Source organism: Sus scrofa, chromosome 6, assembly GCF_000003025.6.
Source record: "Sus scrofa isolate TJ Tabasco breed Duroc chromosome 6, Sscrofa11.1, whole genome shotgun sequence".
In the NCBI taxonomy this organism is placed as follows: Eukaryota; Metazoa; Chordata; class Mammalia; order Artiodactyla; family Suidae; genus Sus; species Sus scrofa.
In genome coordinates, this window is record NC_010448.4 from 83,701,037 (window position 1) to 83,718,981 (window position 17,945).

Sequence of the window (17,945 nt, forward strand, 5' to 3'; positions counted from 1 at the left end):
CACTCCCAGGAAAACGGAGTTGTCTACACTTCCTGCTGCAGCTTCCTCATCTCCATTCTTCTCCTCGACCCACCTCAACCCAGCCTCCAACTCCACAGCTCACTGCAACTGCATACACGCAGCCACCTGCAACCTGCCTCGTGCCTATTCCAGTGGGCGCGAGTCTGCCTTCATCGCCCGCGACACGTGTTCTTCCTCTTCAGTTTCAAATCCCCAGCCATCCGCACGTACATGGCTAACAGGCATCTCAAAGTGAACCCGGCCTAGTCATGACTCCTCGCCCCGACGTCTCCCACACCTCTTCCCCCCAGGCTCCCTTGTCGCCATCAACGGAGAGGCACTGCCTCCGTCGGAGCTTCATCCAGGACTGTTCCTCTCCCTGCACCCCAGGACCCACAGGGCCCGTGACACCAGCTCCCAAGCAGACTGAATCTGTCCACTCTCTTCCCTTTCCCCTGGTTCGGGCCACGGTCACCTCCATCTTGGACAAACCGCGCTGCTCCCTGCCTCGTCCCCCGGCACTCTCCTACCTGAGAGCTTCCTATGGTTTCTCATTCTCAGGGACTCTGCCCCCTGCCCTGCCCCCCAGGATGTGGTCCCTGCAGCCTCTTCTTCCTTCCGCTCCCCACAACAACCCCACCCACCCAAGCCTGGTCTGCATGGCAGGAGGTGGAGGCTCATCTCTTCAGCCTGGATCCTCATTCCCTGGCTCCTTCCTCATCTAGTTCTCTTGCCCAATGTCACCCCACAGAGAGGCCCAGGCTAGTCTCTGCTGTGTCACCCATTTAAATATTTCACCATATTCCGTACTTGTGTGTCCTCCTCTGTACTGGCCCTCTAGCCTGTCAGCCCCCTGAAGCCAGGAACCCTGTCTAATCCCAGGGCCTGGCAGGGTGCCGGGCACACAGGAGACTTTGTATGCGTTTGCTAAATCGATGCCGCCCTAAGTGTGTGAACAATATGATCGGAGGAGCTGCAATGCCCTCCGCCCTGAGGCTCTGGGGGGGCGGCCCTCACGCCCTGTGGCAGCTGCTCAGAGAAGCCCCACTGGCTGCCAGCGGGGAGCAGCTGTTTTCCCACAGCCCCGGTAGGAACAGGCTGGGTGGGCGGGCTCCTCGGCTGCAGCTGGGGCTGGGGGGCCGTGGGGGGCCGAGGGGGCGGTGTGCTTCTGTGGTCTTAAACGAGGTTGGGGCTTTGAAAACCAACTGTGCGGTGAAGGAGAGGTTAGACCCCAAGAAGAGCTTCTGGCGGGGGCGGGGGTCCAGTAAGGGAGTGTGGGTGGCGCTGAGGAAGGGGCCTACCCAGCACCCTCCCTTGAGCCTGGAGACCCTCTGGTTCAAGCCATGTTTTGTGAATGGGGGCAAGAAAGGTGACAATGGGTGAGATTCCACGTTCAGAGGCAGGGAATGGTTTTGCCCAATGGAGTGAACATGTATGGCCAGGCCCCCGCTCTAGGTCCCGGGCACAGGGCAGTGAACACGGGAAAAGCAGCCCCTCCCTCACGGAGCCCACAGGCCCAGGGGAAGAGAGCTGGGGTGCTAAGGAGGCCCATGATGGAGACCCTGCCCTCGTCAGGGGTCCAAGGGGGTCCCCCGGGGAAGGACCCCCTACTTGGACTTGACACAGAGGATGAGTGAAAGTTCACCAGGGGAAAAAAATACTTGGGGTGGAAGCAACAGCACGGACCAAGGTCCCGAGGTGGGAAAGGGCTTGATGGAGTCAAAAACCTGAGGCAGGTCCCCAGGACTAGAGGGGAGAATGGTTCAGGACGGGGTGGGGGGGGGGGCAGCCAAAGCCTGAAGTGGGGGTGGGCCCCGGCCCTGCCCTGGCTCCTGGAGCTCTGGGGGAGTCCTGACTGGGGAAACCCTGTGTGGGGTGGGGCGAGGGGTCCAGTGAGGTGGGCTCTGACCCAGTCCCTGGGGGCAGACGGCCCTGGCCACCGCCTCCCTCACCTCCATCTCCCCGACCTGCCGCTGCAGCTGAGTGCACGTTGCTTCCAGCTCCTCCTGCCGCCGCAGGGTCACTGAGCCTTCAGGGAAAGACAGGAGGGGTTCCTCTGCCCCAGCTCGGAGGCTGCCAGGCCACCTCTGACCGTGACCAGAGCTTTGGCCTGAGGGTCACCTGCAGAAGCTGCCCCTTGAGAACTTGAGGGGGTCCCCTGAGAACCGCCTCTTGGCCTCTCCACCTGACCTGGAGAGGGGTGCCCTGACTGACTCTCAGGAGGCCGCCAGCCTCACTTCCCCGCTCCCCCCAGAGCGAGGGGCTGAGGGGGCTGGTTTCCTCCAGGCTTCTGATGGCAAACCCTGAGCTCAGAGGACTCAGTCCCACACAGCAGAGCACCGCCCCGGGTGTGTCACGGCTCCCCTCTGGGCTCTGCTGTCCAAAACCCACCGAGGACTCAGCTTGATGCTTTTGGAGCCCTGCTGCCCAGGGATCACCGGCCCAGGGGAGGTACAACAGGAGGGCTGACCAGCCCGCTGTGAGGGTCTCTTACCCTGGTGCTCCTGGAGGGTCTCCACCAATTCCTCCAGGGCCCGTATCTTCCGATCCTGCAGCAAGGCGGGAGGGAGCAGGCATGGTGGTTCCCAGAGCCCAAGGGAGCCCCTTGCAGATGGGGAGATGCAGCATAAAGTCCCCGCCCGCCTTGGTACCGCCACCACTCCTGTACTGACCCTTGTGGTTCCACCGAGGTGGGAAGCACCCCCAGGCGCCCAGTACTCCGTAGCCACTGCTACCACCCAATCTGAGGTCTATAGGACTTGCTCAGATGTGGAGGAGACCCCTTAGCCCCTCTGCTCAGGTCACGGGGACCCAGATCAGTTCCAAGTCAGACTAGCCCTTGAGTTGGGCGGTTTGTTCAGGGAGATGGTTCTAGAACCTGTCCACCCTGGCCCATTGCAATAGTAGCCTCACTATGAGTAGCCTCCCCAGCCCAGGCCCTTCTGCCCCTTAGACCGGACTCTGGCCCTTTACCGGCAGGGGCCTCACCTTGAACAGCATCTCGTCAGCCTGGGCCTTCACCTGCTGCTCCAGATCCCGCAACTTCTTCATCATGGTGGCCACCAGCTCCGAGTCGTGGGACACAGGGACTGCCAACCAGACAGAGTCCTAGAGCCCAGGCCTAGAGCTGGGTGGGGGGGTGGGGGTATGGGGGTCCAGGGTTGGGGGAGAGGGCTCCATGACAGCAGAAATAAGCCTGGTTACAACCGCTGCCACCTAGATAACGGGGACTGCCTACAACAGTGCTCATAGATCAGCTTTGCTGAGGGAATGAACTGCTTCGGGAAACTGAGGCACAGAGACTCAGTAACGTGCCTAAGATGTACAAGGAAGCAGTACGACATCGGGTCACATCACCGTGAAGCACTCTCAGCAAGGTCACCCTCTGTTGAATCACTTCTCTAATCTCAGCCCTCATTCCCAGGAAAGACGGTGGATAGAGGACAAGTTAAAGGGCACCAAGACAAAAGACGTGCGACATCCTGCAGCTCAGGGGGCCTGGACTCTTCAAAAAGGCAGTGCCATTTTCTTAAAAAGGCAGGGACCCTGCTCTACAGAGGTGTAACAATCACATGCAGTGCAAGATCCTCAATTAGCACCTAAATCGGGGCAAAAAAATGAAAAGCTAGGAGATATCTGGGAACAGTGAAACTGCTCACGCTCTTCGGTATGATCACAGTATGGGGGCTCTGTATTTCTTTACTCTTAGGAGATGTACAGTGGAATATTTAGACGTGAAATGTCATGGTACCTGTGACTGATCTCTAAGTGGTTCATCCAGAGTTCCTGTCGTGGCTCAGCAGTTAACAAACCGACTAGTACCCATGAGAATGCGGGTTCGATCCCTGGCCTCGCTCAGTGGGTTAAGGATCTGGCATGGCTGTGAGCTGCAGTGTAGTAGGTCTCAGACATGGCTCAGACCCCACGTTGCTGTGGCTGTGGCGTAGGCCAGTGGTCACAGCTCTGATTCAACCCCTAGCCTGGGAACCTCCATATGCTGCATGTGGGGCCCTAAAAAGACAAAAAAACAAAAACAAAAACAAACAAAAAATGGCTCATCCAAAAAATACATCTGTGTTCATTATGTGTGTATAGGGAAAGAAAGCAAATATGGCAAAAGGTCACCAACTGTTGGACAGAGGAGTCTTCACTGTGCTATTATGTCAGCTTTTCTGTTTGCTGAAAAAAAAATTATTTTTTTTTTTGTCTTTTTGTCTTTTCTAGGGCCGCACCCATGGCTTATGGAGGTTCCCAGGCTAGGGGTCTAATCAGAGCTATAGCTGCCCGCCTACACCAGAGCCACAGCAACGTGGGATCTGAGCTGAGTCTGCGACCTACACCACAGCTCAAGGCCACGCTGGATTCTCAACCCACTGAGCAAGGCCAAGGATCGAACCTGCAACGTCATGGTTCCTAGTTTGATTTGTTAACCACTGAGCCACAACAGGAACTCCTAAAAAATTTTCAAATGAAAAAGTTTGAGAAAAGAAGATAAGAAACATAGGAAGAAACAGACCCCTTCTTCCCCCGGATGTCGTCTGAGTGAAGCCAGAAACATAGCTGTCACCACACAACCATGTGGGGCTGACGTGCCCAAGGGTGGCTCAGTGGAAAGGTGGAGAAACCTGAACTTCTGACCATGTCTTTGAGCTGCCTCCCTAGGACTTCTTGGTATGTGGGATAATAGACCTCCCTGAGGGTCACTGGTTGAGTCAGGGTTTTCTCTGACTGCAGTCTAAACCTTCTTAACTGATACCTAGACATTTGGAGACTGTCAGCAGGTAAATGACAGCACAGGGACGAGGCAGAGAGAGAAGCCAGGTGGGAGGCACAGCACATGGAAAAGTGAGAGCGAGCAGAGAGCTGAGAGGAAGGAGCCTGAGGGGCAGGAGGACACCAGGGAGGCCGTGTCGTGGAAGCCAAGAGCCCGGGGTGTTCTGAGAAGAGGGAGCGTGGAACCGTGTGGAATGTTCCCATGAGGGAAGCGAGATAAGACAGGCAAGTCCTCGCCTGTGACCTCAGACCCTGGCTGAGAGTGGGCTGAGGAGCAGGGACAGGGGAGCGGTGGAAGGATATGGGGATGAGCCGGGGGCTGGGGTTGATGCTGGAAGTGTCCCCAGCTGGGGGAGGGGAGACGCTGGCTCAGTGGCCCAACAGTGCTGGGCCAGGCTCTTCCCGCTGCCTCTTCCCCCTCAACCCCCTCCCTACCTGAACGGCGGGCAGAGTGGGTGGTGGAGAATGGCCTGCCTCAGAGAATCCTCACCTCAACACGCTGGCCTAGGTGTTCCTGTTCCCGCCTCACACAGGAGCGAATGGACACAGAGACAGGGAGCTGCTTGCCCACGACAGCACAGCCAACGGGGAATCCTAACCTCATCCCCAGCTCCTCCGGTCTCCCAGCTCAGACCCGGCCCAGCCCTCCACGGAGCTTACCCCGCCCGGCCCCGTCTCCCCGCTGCCCAGGCCTGCTCAGTCCTACCTCGTCTGGGAAGCAGCCCTAGGGAGCCCCGTCCTACTAGGGGCCCCTCCCTGAGGGCAGTGCTGCCACAGCCCTTTGGAGATGCTGTGGGCCAGGCCAGGGGCTGTGTAGGGGACCTGAGCCCCGTGGAAGCAGGTAACAGATACCTAGAGGCTGAGCTTCACTCTCAGGCCCTTCATTCCTCTCAGACCCTGAATCTTGGACCCGCTGCCATCACCCTCAATGGTGACTCCAGCCGGGTCCACTTCAGAGGTGCCAGCCACAGCCTGGCCTGGGGCTTGGCTGGACCTCCTCAGCTAAGGGTGTGGCTTATGCTAAGCCAGGCTCCAGACAGGTCTGGGGTGCAGGCGCATGGCCACAGTCAGCCAGGGGTAGGAGCAGGTGCTATGCCTCTCAGGGCCTCCCTTTCCCCAGGGCCTCTGCTGCCACCGGAAACTCAGACCCCTTGGGCCTCTGCTCTCACCTGCCTATTCACCGGGGCACCTACGCTGCCATAGCAGGAAGGGACAGAGATCCTTTCTTCAGAGCCGTGTGCGTCATTCAGCATGTCTACCTCATCTTCTGCAGACAGGGACGTGTGGGTCACTGCTCTGGGGCTGAGGCCCAGGGGAAAGGGGGCCCCGAGCCCCAGCCAAGATGAAGCAGCCTGACTCTGTCCCCAAGCAGAAAACTAGGGTGCTGGGGAGCAAGGATCCAACCAGGCCTCTTCTTGGAGTTCCCCCAGCCCGGCTCCTGGGGAGATCTGGTGGGCAATGCCAGCACCAGGGTGGAGGCTAGAGTGGGGATGGGATGCAAAGGCCTGAGCCTGCAGGAGGCAGGGCGGCAATATGAGGGCTGGGCTGTAATGGGCTGGAGGTGGCTGTCAGGGAAAGGAGGGCGGGGGTCTGGCCAAATGCACAGTGGGGGGAGGGGTTCAAACATTAGTGAGGACACCTCTACTAAGGGTGTGGGGTCTCCCATCCGAGAGCTGCAGGCAGCACTGTGGCCGGCCAGCTACTTGGCTGTCAGGGGAGTCAGGCAGTCTTCCTCCATCCGCCCAACCACAAGGATGCTAGGCAGGTGGGCGAAGAGGACACGAGGGCGGGGCCTGCACTTACCATTTCCGTAGATTTTTATCCCTCGCCGCCTGAGGCAGGAAGGAGAAGGAACACAGACAAGTTAGGACCCCCTGGATCACCATCAGGGGCAGGCTCTGGCACCAGGTTCCCAGCTGAGCCTAAAGAAGATGGCTGGGCCTCCACCTCCTAAGGACGCCTACCCCTGAATCCCATCCTGGCCCAGGGGTGAGCGCAGGGGCATGCTTCGGGGTACCCAGCTCCTCCCAGCAGAGAAGATGAGGAAGAGCTGAAGGGCAGGGGCTCAGGGAGGAGACTACAAGAGTCCCCAAGCCCAGGAGCCCAGCCCCAGCTCTACTCTGAAAAGGTTGTAGCACCCCAGCCCTGTCACTTAAACTTTCTTTTTCTTTCTTTCTTTTTTTTTTTCGTCTTTTTAGGGCCACACCCACAGCATTTGGAAGTTCCCAGGGTAGGGGTCAAATCAGAGCTGCAGCTGCCAGCCACTGCCACGGCCACACCCAATCCAAGCTGTATCTGCGACCTACACCAAAGCTCATGGCAATGCCAGATCTTTAACCCTCTGAGCAAGGCCAGGGACTGAATTCAAGTCTCCATGAATACAAGTCAAGTTCATTACCAGTGAGCCACAACGGGAACTCCCCTTAACTTCTCTTGATCCCCCTGAGATCCTATCATGATGCCTATGACTCAAAGCAGGGTTCAGAAGAGCAAGGAGAGAAGTAAAAAAAAAAAAAAAAAAAAAAAAATGCTTTGAAAAGATGAAAGTGATAGACAGATGAAAGAGGATTCCCTTTCCTGAGGGCCTGGAATAGGTGCACCATCAGTGTGTGCAGAACTAAATTCATGAATAGACAGCTGGATGCTGAGCCACCCCATCTCCCCAGCCCACACGTCACTAGAGGGCACTGCCCAGTGTGTGCCTGGACACAGGCAGAGCCTCCCAGAAGAGGGTACAAGGATAAGGTTTGTCAGGGAAAAGCTACATAACTGCGTCCTGTTTTCCCCAAGACACTAGGAGTCAATCTCCGAGTCCACGGGAAGGGCCAGGAGGAGGCAGGGGCACGGACACAAAGACCCCAGAGGCGGGCTCCTTACCCCGGGTTCACAGGCTCCGACTGCAGAGGCACTCTCCGGGTCTTGCCAAGGGAGGCCAGAGGTGAGCTCATAGTTCTACGTCTAGATTCTAGCTGTCAGGAACTCCCTAAGAAGAAAGAAGTCAACTCCTGGGATCCGTCCCTCAGGACCAGGATGTGCCCTGAGCCTTTCTCTTTCCTGATGACTTTTCCCAGGAGGGAGCACTGTCCGGGGAGTGGCACCCCCTCCCTTCTTCCCACAGCCCCTGCAGAAGTTTCTGGAGGCAGTTTGGCCTCAGGATCCCTGTGCTGATGTCCACCTGCTCCACTGGATATTCAGCTCTCTGCTCTGCTCCTGGAGGCCTCGGGCCTAGTAATGCCCGGGAAAGGGTGACGGGGGTGGGATGGGGTGCAGAGGGAGCTTCCTTGAGGCTTACCCAGACTTAGAACCCGGGCACAAGACCACCCAGGAGCTGGTCAATACAAAGTGCAAGTGTCCCATTCTCTCCCACCAGAACCCAGGTGCCACCCCCAACATCTCAGAGGCAGAGAGAGGAACCCCAAGGCAGGATTCCACCAAGACAACCATCTACATGGAAGGGAGGTCAAGAGTCCAGGCTCTGGATGGGTTCTGCCATCCACTAGCGTGGCCTGGGTCTCAGTTTCCTCTACTGTAAAGGGGAAATGAAAACAGGACCAGCCAGGTAGTGTTAACACACATAAAGCACCTAGGCCAGTGTCACGCTCAAAGGGAGTACTTGAAACTGACTTGTCAGACATAGAGAACAGACTTGTGGTTGCCAAGGGGGACTTGGCATATATATAGGACTGCGTCACTTTGCTGTACAGAAGAAATTGGCACAACATTGTAAAGCAACTATATTCCAATAAAATTTTTTTTAAAATGTGAACCATGGCTGTTATTGGCACACAGAAGGCACTTACAAATGCTGGTTTCCCTTCCTTTCTTCTTCCTTCTGGAAAGATGAATGTTACATTGGGGATGCAGTTAAAGGCCACTGCTCTCTTCAGTGAATTAGGTATATTATGTGGCTAATATCTAGAAACCTTAGACTCAAAGGATTTCTATCAGGGCCTGAATCAAGTCTCTCTCTCTCTCTCTCTTTTTTTTTTTTTTTTTTCTTTTTTGGCTGCTCCGAAGCATATGGAATTCGCGAGCCATGGATCAGATCCAAGCCACAGTCACCACCCAAGCTGCAGCTGCTGCAACGCTGGATTCTTAACCCACTGTGACCCATAGAGGAACAAACCAACATCCCAGGCACCCAAGACATTGATCTTGTTGCATCACAGCAGGATCTCCTGAATGGAGTCTTCTGTTCCACTTTGGAAATGCGTGGCACTGGTCTCTACCCTGCCTCTGAATTTGCCCAGCAAGGGCACCTGGGCTGCCAGGAGGCAGCTTTCCCGTCTTCATTCTAGAGTTTGGGACGCGTGCCCCACGCCTTCTCCAGAGGTGCAGCCAAGGATCAGGCCCAGAGCTTCCTCACCCCTGTCCTCCAGCATCCAGCCTCCCCAAACTGCCCCCGCCCTGCCTCGTTCCTGCCATCTCAGGGTTCATGTGAACCTGCAAGACAGCCCCTGTGGTTCCCTTCGCCAGTCTCCACACGCTTCTAGAGGGATCTTAAACACAAAGCTGACATGTCACTTGCCTGCTAAATACTCCCAGTGGCTCCTTCACACCCACGGAAAAAAAATTCAAAATTCCTTAACATGGATCATCTGGTCCCAGCCTGTGTCGCTGGACCCCACCCTACCCTCGAGCCACTCTGAACTGTCAGCCCTGAAGTGCACCAGATCTTTGCACGCGTATCTCGCCAGGCCTGGAAGCTGCCCCCACAAAAAGGTCTCCCTACTCCCACCTATAACCTTCCCCTGACTGGCTAACTCCTTTTTTTTTCCCCCAGTTTTTTTGTTTTGTTTTGTTTTGTTTTTCTGGCTACACCTGAGGCATATGGAATTTCCCAGGCCAGGAACTGAACTCATACTACAGGAGGGACAATGCCAGATCCTTAACCCACTGAGCCACCAGGGAAATCCATGTGTTTAAAAAACAGCTTTATTGGAAGTTCCCCTATGGAACAGCAGGTTAAGGATCTGGTGTTGCCATAGCTGTGGTGCAGGTAACAGCTGCAGTGTGGGTTTGATCTCTGGCCAGGGAACTTTCATATGCCTTGGGTGTGGCAAAAAAAAAAAAAAAAAAAAACAGATTTATTGATCCAGAAATCCCACTCCTGGGGATATATGTGGACAAAACTATGTTGCACCCCTATGTTCACTGCAGCACTATTCATGATAGCCAAGACATGGAAACAAACCAAAAGTCCATCAACAGACAAATGGATTAAGATGTGGTACATATATACAATGGAATACTACCTAGCCATAAAAAAGAACAAAATAATGTCATTTGCAGTAATGAGAATGCAATGAGAGATTATCACACTAAGTAAAACCAGAAAGAGGACAAATACATGATACACTTACATGTGGAATCTATAATACGGCAGAGGAAGCTTCTGTTCTGGCTCAGCGGTAACGAGCCTGACTAGTATCCATGAGGATGTGGGTTGGATCCCTGGCCTTGCTCAGTAGGCAAAAGGACCCAGCATTGCCGTTAAGCTATGGTGTAGGTTGCAGACACAGCTCAGATCTGGTGTTGCTGTGGCTGCGGTGTAGGCTAGCAGCTATAGCTCTGATTTGACCCCTAGTCTGGGAAATTCCATATGCCACAGGGACAGCCCTAAAAAAAGCAAAAATAAATAAATAAATAAATAAGGCACAAATGAATCTATCTATAGAACAAACAGACTCACAGATATAGAGAACAGACTTGTGGTTGCCAAGGGGGTGGGGGGAGGAAGTGGGATGGAGAGGGATTGTGGTATTAGTAGATGCAAACTATTCCATTTAGATGGATAAACAGCAAGGTCTTACTGTACAACACATGAAACTATACCCAATCTCCTGGGATATGCATGTATAACTGAGTCACTTTGCTAAACACTAGTAATTGGCACAATATTGTAAATCAACTATACTTTAAGGTAAAAAATAAAAATAAAAAATGCAAGAAACCCCCAACTTTATTGAAGTATAATTCACATACTTAACTCTTTTTTTTTTTTTAATGGCCACATCCTGAGCCACTATGGTTGGATTCTTAACCCACTGTACCACAGCAGGGATTCCAACTCTTTTAAAGTATATAATTCACTGGTCCTTAGTGTATTCCGAGTCATGAAACCCCCATCACAATCACCACACTCAAGTCTCAGGCACTGGGCCTTTAGTGGCTGAGACTGCCCTGCATGAACTTTCACCAGACCTGATTATCTTTCTCTTCTCTAAATTCTAGTCACCATAATGACCCCTCAAAAGAAACTAGTCAAAAAAACAGATATTAACCAACACTGGCAAGGATGAGCAGGGAAACTGGAAACTTTGTTTGAATATAAAATGGCACGGCTGCTGTTTGGCAGTTCCTCTAAAGGTTAAACACAGTTATCTTGTGGCTCAGCAATTCCACACCCCAGGTATATACCCAAGAGAAATAAAAACGTACATCCACACAAAAATTTGTATATCAGTTCAATAAGTAGCATTATTCATAATGCTGGAAACAACCCCAAGTGTTCATCAACCAATGAATGAACAAATGTGATATATCCTTGCAATGGAATACTATCTGGCAATGAAAAAGGGATGAGGAGTTCCCGTCGTGGCTCAGTGGTTAACGAATTCGACTAGGAACCATGAGGTTTCGGGTTCGATCCCTGGCCTCACTCAGTGGGTTAAGGATCCGGCGTTGCTGTGAGCTGTGGTATAGGTTGCAGACGCAGCTTGGATCCCGAGTTGCTGTGGCTCTGGCGTAGGCCAGCACGGCTACAGCTCAGATTAGACCCCTAGCCTGGAAACCTCCATATGCCGTGGGAGCGGCCCTTTTAGAAAAAGGAAAGAAAAAAAAAAGAAAAAAAGAAAAAGGGATGAAATCTATGCTACAGTATGAATGGACCTTGAAAACATATGCTAAGGGAAAGAAGTCCATCACAAAAGACCACTAATTGTTACGATTCCATTTATATTAAAGATCCAGAGTGAACAAACCTATAGACACAAAATAGATTAGAGGTTGCCTAGGGTTGGAAGTGCTAAGGAGAGGTGGGGTGTGCATGTGTGTGTGTGGACTGCTGAAGAGTATAGGGTTTCCTTTGGAACTGATGAAAATGTTCTTTTTTTTTTTTGTCTTTTTGCTATTTCTTGGGCCGCTCCTGCGGCATATGGAGGTTCCCAGGCTAGGGGTCGAATCGGAGCTGTAGCCACTGGCCTACGCCAGAGCCACAGCAACGTGGGATCCGAGCCGCATCTGCAACCTACACCACAGCTCACGGCAACGCCGATCCTTAACCCACTGAGCAAGGGCAGGGACCGAACCCGCAACCTCATGGTTCCTAGTCGGATTCGTTAACCACTGCGCCACGACGGGAACTCCTGATGAAAATGTTCTAAAATTGACTGTGGTGATGGCTGCACAATTCTATGAATATACTAAAAACAACTGAAATTTACATTTTAAAAGGGTGAAGTATATAGTATGTGACATATCTCAATAAAGCTATCACAGGAAAAAAAAGGGACCTGGCCTCCAAGCCAAACCCATATCTTCCCTCAACATAAATTCCTCCCACTTCCTCCTGCTTTTTTTTTTTTTTTTTTTTTTGGCTTTTGTCCTTTTAGGGCCACACTCTGGGGCATATGGAGATTCGCAGGTAGGGGTCTAACCCGAGCTGTTGCTGCCGGCCTACCCCAGGGCCACAGCAACGCCAGATCCCAGCCGCGTCTGCAATCTACACCACAGCTCATAGCAATGCCAGATCCTTAACCCACTGAGCGAAGCCAGGGATCGAACCCACAACCTCATGGTTCCTAGTCGGGTTCGTTTCTGCTGTGCCACGACAGGAACTCCACCACGTTCTCCTTCTTAATGAGAGGCAAAAATTTGACTCTTTTCCCTCTTAATTCTATCCTACCCCTGCAGGGTAAACTCTGCATTTCTCTCATACATAGCTCCTTTTTTTTCCATGGCCACTGTTGGCCATCCTAGAGTGGGGCTCTCACTGCCCTTCTCTGGGACTGTCACAATGGCCCCAAACTGACTTCCCAGTTTCCAGTCTCACTCTAGCCCAACACACTGACTCCGGATCGATTTCCCCATGGATTATAGAGGACCCCTACGGATGACAACTGTATCCTCCCATCAGCCTGGGGGCTCCTGAGCGCAGGGCTGTGTCTTTTCCCTCAGACTGGGGACCCTGAGGACAGAGCCACCACTATTGCCTTCACTTTGGGGCGGCTAAAATTTGGGCTTTGTATTACGCCTCTTTATTTTGGGGACCCAAATTTGTCCCTCCACGGGCCTCTGTGCTCTACAGCGCCAACACAGACCAGCCAGCTGCACGCCTTCATTCCCCAAATCTCCAGCTGGAAGCGCTCACCTAGCAACTTCTACCACCAGCTCCGCCCAGGGAGCCGCGTCGCCACCTCCCCCCTCCACGCGCTGCCAAAGTAGGCGGGGGCCTAATCTGCTCCCAGAACGCTGAGGGCCCGCTGATCCGCCGGGCTCGCTTGTCCTCGAGGCTCTCTGTGCTAGGGCCCCAGCCTGCGTTGGGGGCTCTGCGGGCAGAAAGGTCCGGGGCTGGAACTCACCACGCAGGTCGGCCGAGCCCCCCGCGGCGCCGCCATCTTGTTGTCACGCGGTTTCCCAGGCAACCAGGACCAGTGCACTTCTCATTGGCTAATACGTGGGGTCCTGAGCAACCAGCAGGCAGCGGAGGAGGGTACAGCCTTCTGTACTCGAATTCTATTGGCCCACAGAGTCTAAACTCCTCGCGGGATACATGCAAATCCCAGAATCCACCGCTCTGCGCGGACTCTGGGTTTGGGGGAACGGAGGGTCTATTTGTTACCACCCCAAGGCACTGAAAGTGGAGGGCCTGGGGTTGGATTCACGAAGCCATTAGAAGTCGCTGGATCCATAGCTGTAATCCCGACAATGTTGTTTTGCTAAATTGATTTGGGGAGAAATTACGTTTCTCTGTTTTCTCGTCTGATCAGTACAGTGCTAAGGGGGAGTTCTTTGGAGTATGAATTGACATGATGCAAGTAGTTAATAAATGTTTCTTAAATCTGAAAACCTCTGTTAACTTCTTGACCAAATGGTGCCCTAAAGGGGCGCTCAGATTCTATTTCCTTTGTGTAAAAATTCAGGTAAGATTCCCCCTGCCTTCGGATAAAACACTTTTTTCTTTTTGTGACTTTGGGTGAGACATTTCCCCTCCTGAGCCTCACATGAAAAAAATAAGGTATTGGATTAGAGCAACAAAAGGTGATTTAGTTAAGAGCATGGACTTTGGCCTTTGGAGTCCAGGCCCCTGACTTGTGCGTCCTGGGGCAAGTTATTCACCTTAATTTCTTCTGTAAAATGGGGAGAATACCCACCCCTATAGGGTTGTGTGAGAATTAAATGAAATAATGTATGCAGAGTGCCTGTCACAATAGCTATACAGAGTAAGCTTTCAAAACATTTCCTGCTTTTAACTACCGTTATCTCACAACCTTCCACCTGTGATACTCTGAGAGTCTATGCCTTGGCTCAGCTACCAAAGCCCTTTTTCTGCATGTCTCAACCACACGTAGTATTTTCCATTTGACTCTAATCTACTGCATTTAGGAGAGAGCAGGCTCCTTGAGGCATTCTTTACACACCAATTGGAGAAGGAGGGGAACTACCAATTAATGAGTGTCTTTCAAGTGCCCACTGTCAGCATTATGAACTTTACAGCAGAGAAGACTGAAGCTCAGAGAAGTGAAGTGACTTGTTCAAGACCATACAGGTAGAAAGCAGCAAAAGTCGATGCTAATCTAGACTCTCTGCCTCCAGAATCTGTGCTCTTTCTAGAAGCTCCCACTTAAGTAAAACATGCAAGCAAAAATAAGCCAGGGTACAGGTGGTTCAGGTCCATGGCCAGGGGAACAGTTCAAGTGGAAGGTGTGACTGAAAGCTCTCTTGCCACTGAGCTTCTCCCAGAAAGTTCTCTGAGGCCTGATATATATGAGATGAGAAAGTTTGAGGTCATGCTAGGCCAACTGTTTGGGGAGGCTGGAGCCATAGTCAGGGGATTGGCAATCTTACACTGTCACCTTGCTCCTGTTCCTTCTGCTCTTGAAGGTAAACAAGAACCAACAGCAGGGGAAGCAGGGGGCTCTGGTCTCATGGGCCCTGTGGTGCTCCTTCGACTGCCTCCCACCTCAGCAAGACTGGGGAGTGAACTGGCATTTACCCAAGCACCAGGATTTACAACATAGCTTCCTCCTACCCAGAGCTGGGAGCCTGGCCTGAGATTCTGCAGTAGGCTGACATGCAACAAAAATCTAGTTCCTGTGAGAGAGGCAGGAATCCTCTAACCTAGCAGGCAGTTTATTTTTAAAATAACATTTATTAGGAAAAGTCAGAGCTGTATTATGAAAATGATAGTGTACATTTTCATCATAGAAACTTGGAAAATAATAATAGCCATGACTTACTGAGACTACATTCTGGGTCAGCATAATTTAAAGTCTGTGGGGCTGGGCTCTGTCACTTACTAGCTGGCTGTTTCTGCTCCAGATACTCCACTGAGCCTTAATTTCTGTATCTGGAAAAGAGAGATACTAATTGAACCCAGTAGGCTTACTGTCCAAATTAAATTTCTTGTAACACTGTTGTATTATTGTTTTGGAAAAGGTGTTTACCAAAAACAAAAAGTTACAAAAGTGAAACAAGAGTCTAAATTCACCTAATAGTTATTTTTCTGACTTATATTTTTCTATCTCCCATCTTAGATGGTTCTGGAAATTTTTCTAAGGTCTCCAGGTTCACATAAGATTTGAGTGTTGGAAGGATGGTGGAGGACAATCTGTCCAGCTTCCAAGCTCACCCAGGATCCCCTCTGGACTTCCCAGATGGCCGCCAGTTGGCTTCTTCTTGATTCCACTGCCTGACGATGGTGGGAAGGTGCTGAATGACAGGAGGGAGGCTCTTTCTGGGCCTATTCCCCACCTGTGCCTTTTTTTATTCAATTTTATTTTTTTTAGGGCCGCACCTGCTGCAGATGGAAAGTCTTAGCCACCAGCCTATGCCACAGCCACAGCAGCTCACAGCAACGCCAGATCCTTAACCCACTGAGCAAGGCCAGGGATCGAACCTGAGTCCTCATGGTTCTTAGTCAGATTCGTTTTTGCTGAGCCACAATGGGAACTCCTTGTTCCCCACCTGTGGTGTGAGGAAGTAGACCCCAGGCCTGGAGTTAGAGAGTTCTGGAGGTCTCTATTCCCCCACCCCAACCCCACCCCCATGGGCCCAGTGGCATATGGAGCTGCCAGGCCAGATATCAGATCCGAACCATAGTTACAACCTAAGTCACAGCAGTGGCCACGCTGGATCCTTAATCTACTGTGCCCAGTGAGGATCAAACCTGCATCCCAGCACTCCCAAGATGCTGCCAATTCCATTGCACCACAGCAGGAACTGCAAGGTTTCTATTCTTGGGAATAGACAGAGCCCACTTTGCTTATAGGTCATTTCCTGAAGGACCCTTATCAGTTATGACCCCTTTGGGGCTAAAGAGTTTATCAAGTCTTAGCAGCTCAGGAGAGAGAGGTAAATAATAATGGAGAGGAGTTCCCATTGTGGCACAGTGGAAACAAATCCGACTAGGAACCATGAGGTTGCTCAGTGGGTTCAGGATCAGGCGTTGCCGTGAGTGAGCTGTGGTGTAGGTCAAAGACGCAGCTCAGATCTGGCGTTGCTGTGGCTGCGGCGTAGACCGGCGGCTACAGCTCCGATTCAACCCCTAGCCTGGGAACCTCCATTTGCCACAGCTGCGCGGCCCTAAAAAAAAAAAAAGAAAAAAAACCTAATGTTAATACTAATACTGGAGAAAGAGGTCCTCTAAGTCCGAGCATTCCTTTAGAATAAGAACCTGGCTATCTCTCTCACCTTTCCCTGCTCCACCCACATCACAGGTGCCTTGGGTCAAGCCCTCCCTATATCTTATAAGACCTTTGTATTATGTGTCCTGCCCTTCACTCTTCTCGGTGTTCCAGAAACTATCATGCTCTCCTGTGTTCGGGCCTCTCCTTCCAGCGGGAACTCTTCCTTTGCCTTTTCCCCCTGGGAGAACCCCCTCCATCCTTCAAGAACTGGTTCAAATGTCCCTTCCTCCATGAATACCCCACTCCTCCCACCAGGAATCACACTCTACATTCTCAGAATCCTAATGCCACCATGGCATTCTTTATTCAGTTTTGTAATTTTTATTTTTTTTTCAGTATGCATCTCTCTCTTGGACTACGAACTCTTCAAGGGCAGGGATCCTTACTTGTTCATCCTACCTGACACAGTAGGTGTCCATAAATTGCCTGAAATAAACGGATGGGTGGATGGACGGACAGATAGAGGGACAAACAGATGAAAATCTCCCTTGGAAAGTTCTGTGGTGCTATTGGATCACAGCCCTCTCTCAGTGGGGATGAAAGCTTGCAGGCAGATCGTACTGTAATATGCGCCCCCACCCCGCACCCCCCGACCTTGCTGTGTTCCACTCTGTCACCAACCTCAAGTACACTGAGCACTTGCACCCTGTGGGGCCGTGCTAGGCCCTGGGAACGGTCACTAAAGAACACTGTGAAACTGGGCCGGGGAGTGGTCTGCGGTGTTTTGCACACCCAGGTCCTTGTTGTTCTGTCCAAGCATTCCCTGTGAGTGGTCTTCCCTGAACAGGAACCCACACCATGTCGTCCCCCATTTCTCTGTTCTCACATTACCCTTTTGACTTTCTCACGTCTACTGAAATCTCAAATTATCACTATTTTTTAAGGGTTTTTTTGCTTTTTAGGGCTGCACCCAAGGCATATGGAGGTTCCCAGGCTGTAGCCGCCAGCCTACACCACAGCCACAGCAACGCCAGATGCCAGCCGTGTCTGCGACCTACACCACAGCTCACAGCAACCGCCGGATCCTTAACCCACTAAGTGAGGCCAGGGATAGAACCTGTGTCCTCGTGGATATTAGTCAGATTCATTTCCGCTGAGCCATGATGGGAACTCCTCCACTGAGTTCTTAATATCTATGATTGTATATTTAACCTCTAAAATTTCCATTTGGTTCTTTTCTATAATTTCTGGGTTTTGGTCTTGTCTCATATGTTTTGAAGACACCAAGCATTGCTATTTAAAAGTTTGGGTGATAATTCCATT

At 52.0% G+C, this 17,945-nt stretch overlaps 1 protein-coding gene across 11 annotated transcripts in view; it reads right to left on the reverse strand.

Annotated features, from left to right (window-relative positions):
• Positions 1–13,480, reverse strand: part of UBXN11 (UBX domain protein 11) — a 25,808-nt gene extending 12,328 nt beyond the window's left edge. For 2 of the 11 annotated variants that reach the window (XR_002344945.1, XR_002344944.1), the window contains exons 1-7: positions 13,356–13,480; positions 7,651–7,756; positions 6,577–6,605; positions 5,944–6,040; positions 2,989–3,091; positions 2,495–2,549; positions 1,953–2,029 (exon numbers count right to left, since the gene is read on the reverse strand). Coding sequence is in view for 9 of the 11 variants with exons in the window: in XM_021095622.1 (XP_020951281.1) it covers positions 1,953–2,029; positions 2,495–2,549; positions 2,989–3,091; positions 5,944–6,040; positions 6,577–6,605; positions 7,651–7,721 (432 nt within the window). In the remaining 2 variants the exon portion in view is untranslated. The other 9 variants (XM_021095622.1, XM_021095618.1, XM_021095624.1 and 6 more) reach the window with 7 other exon arrangements.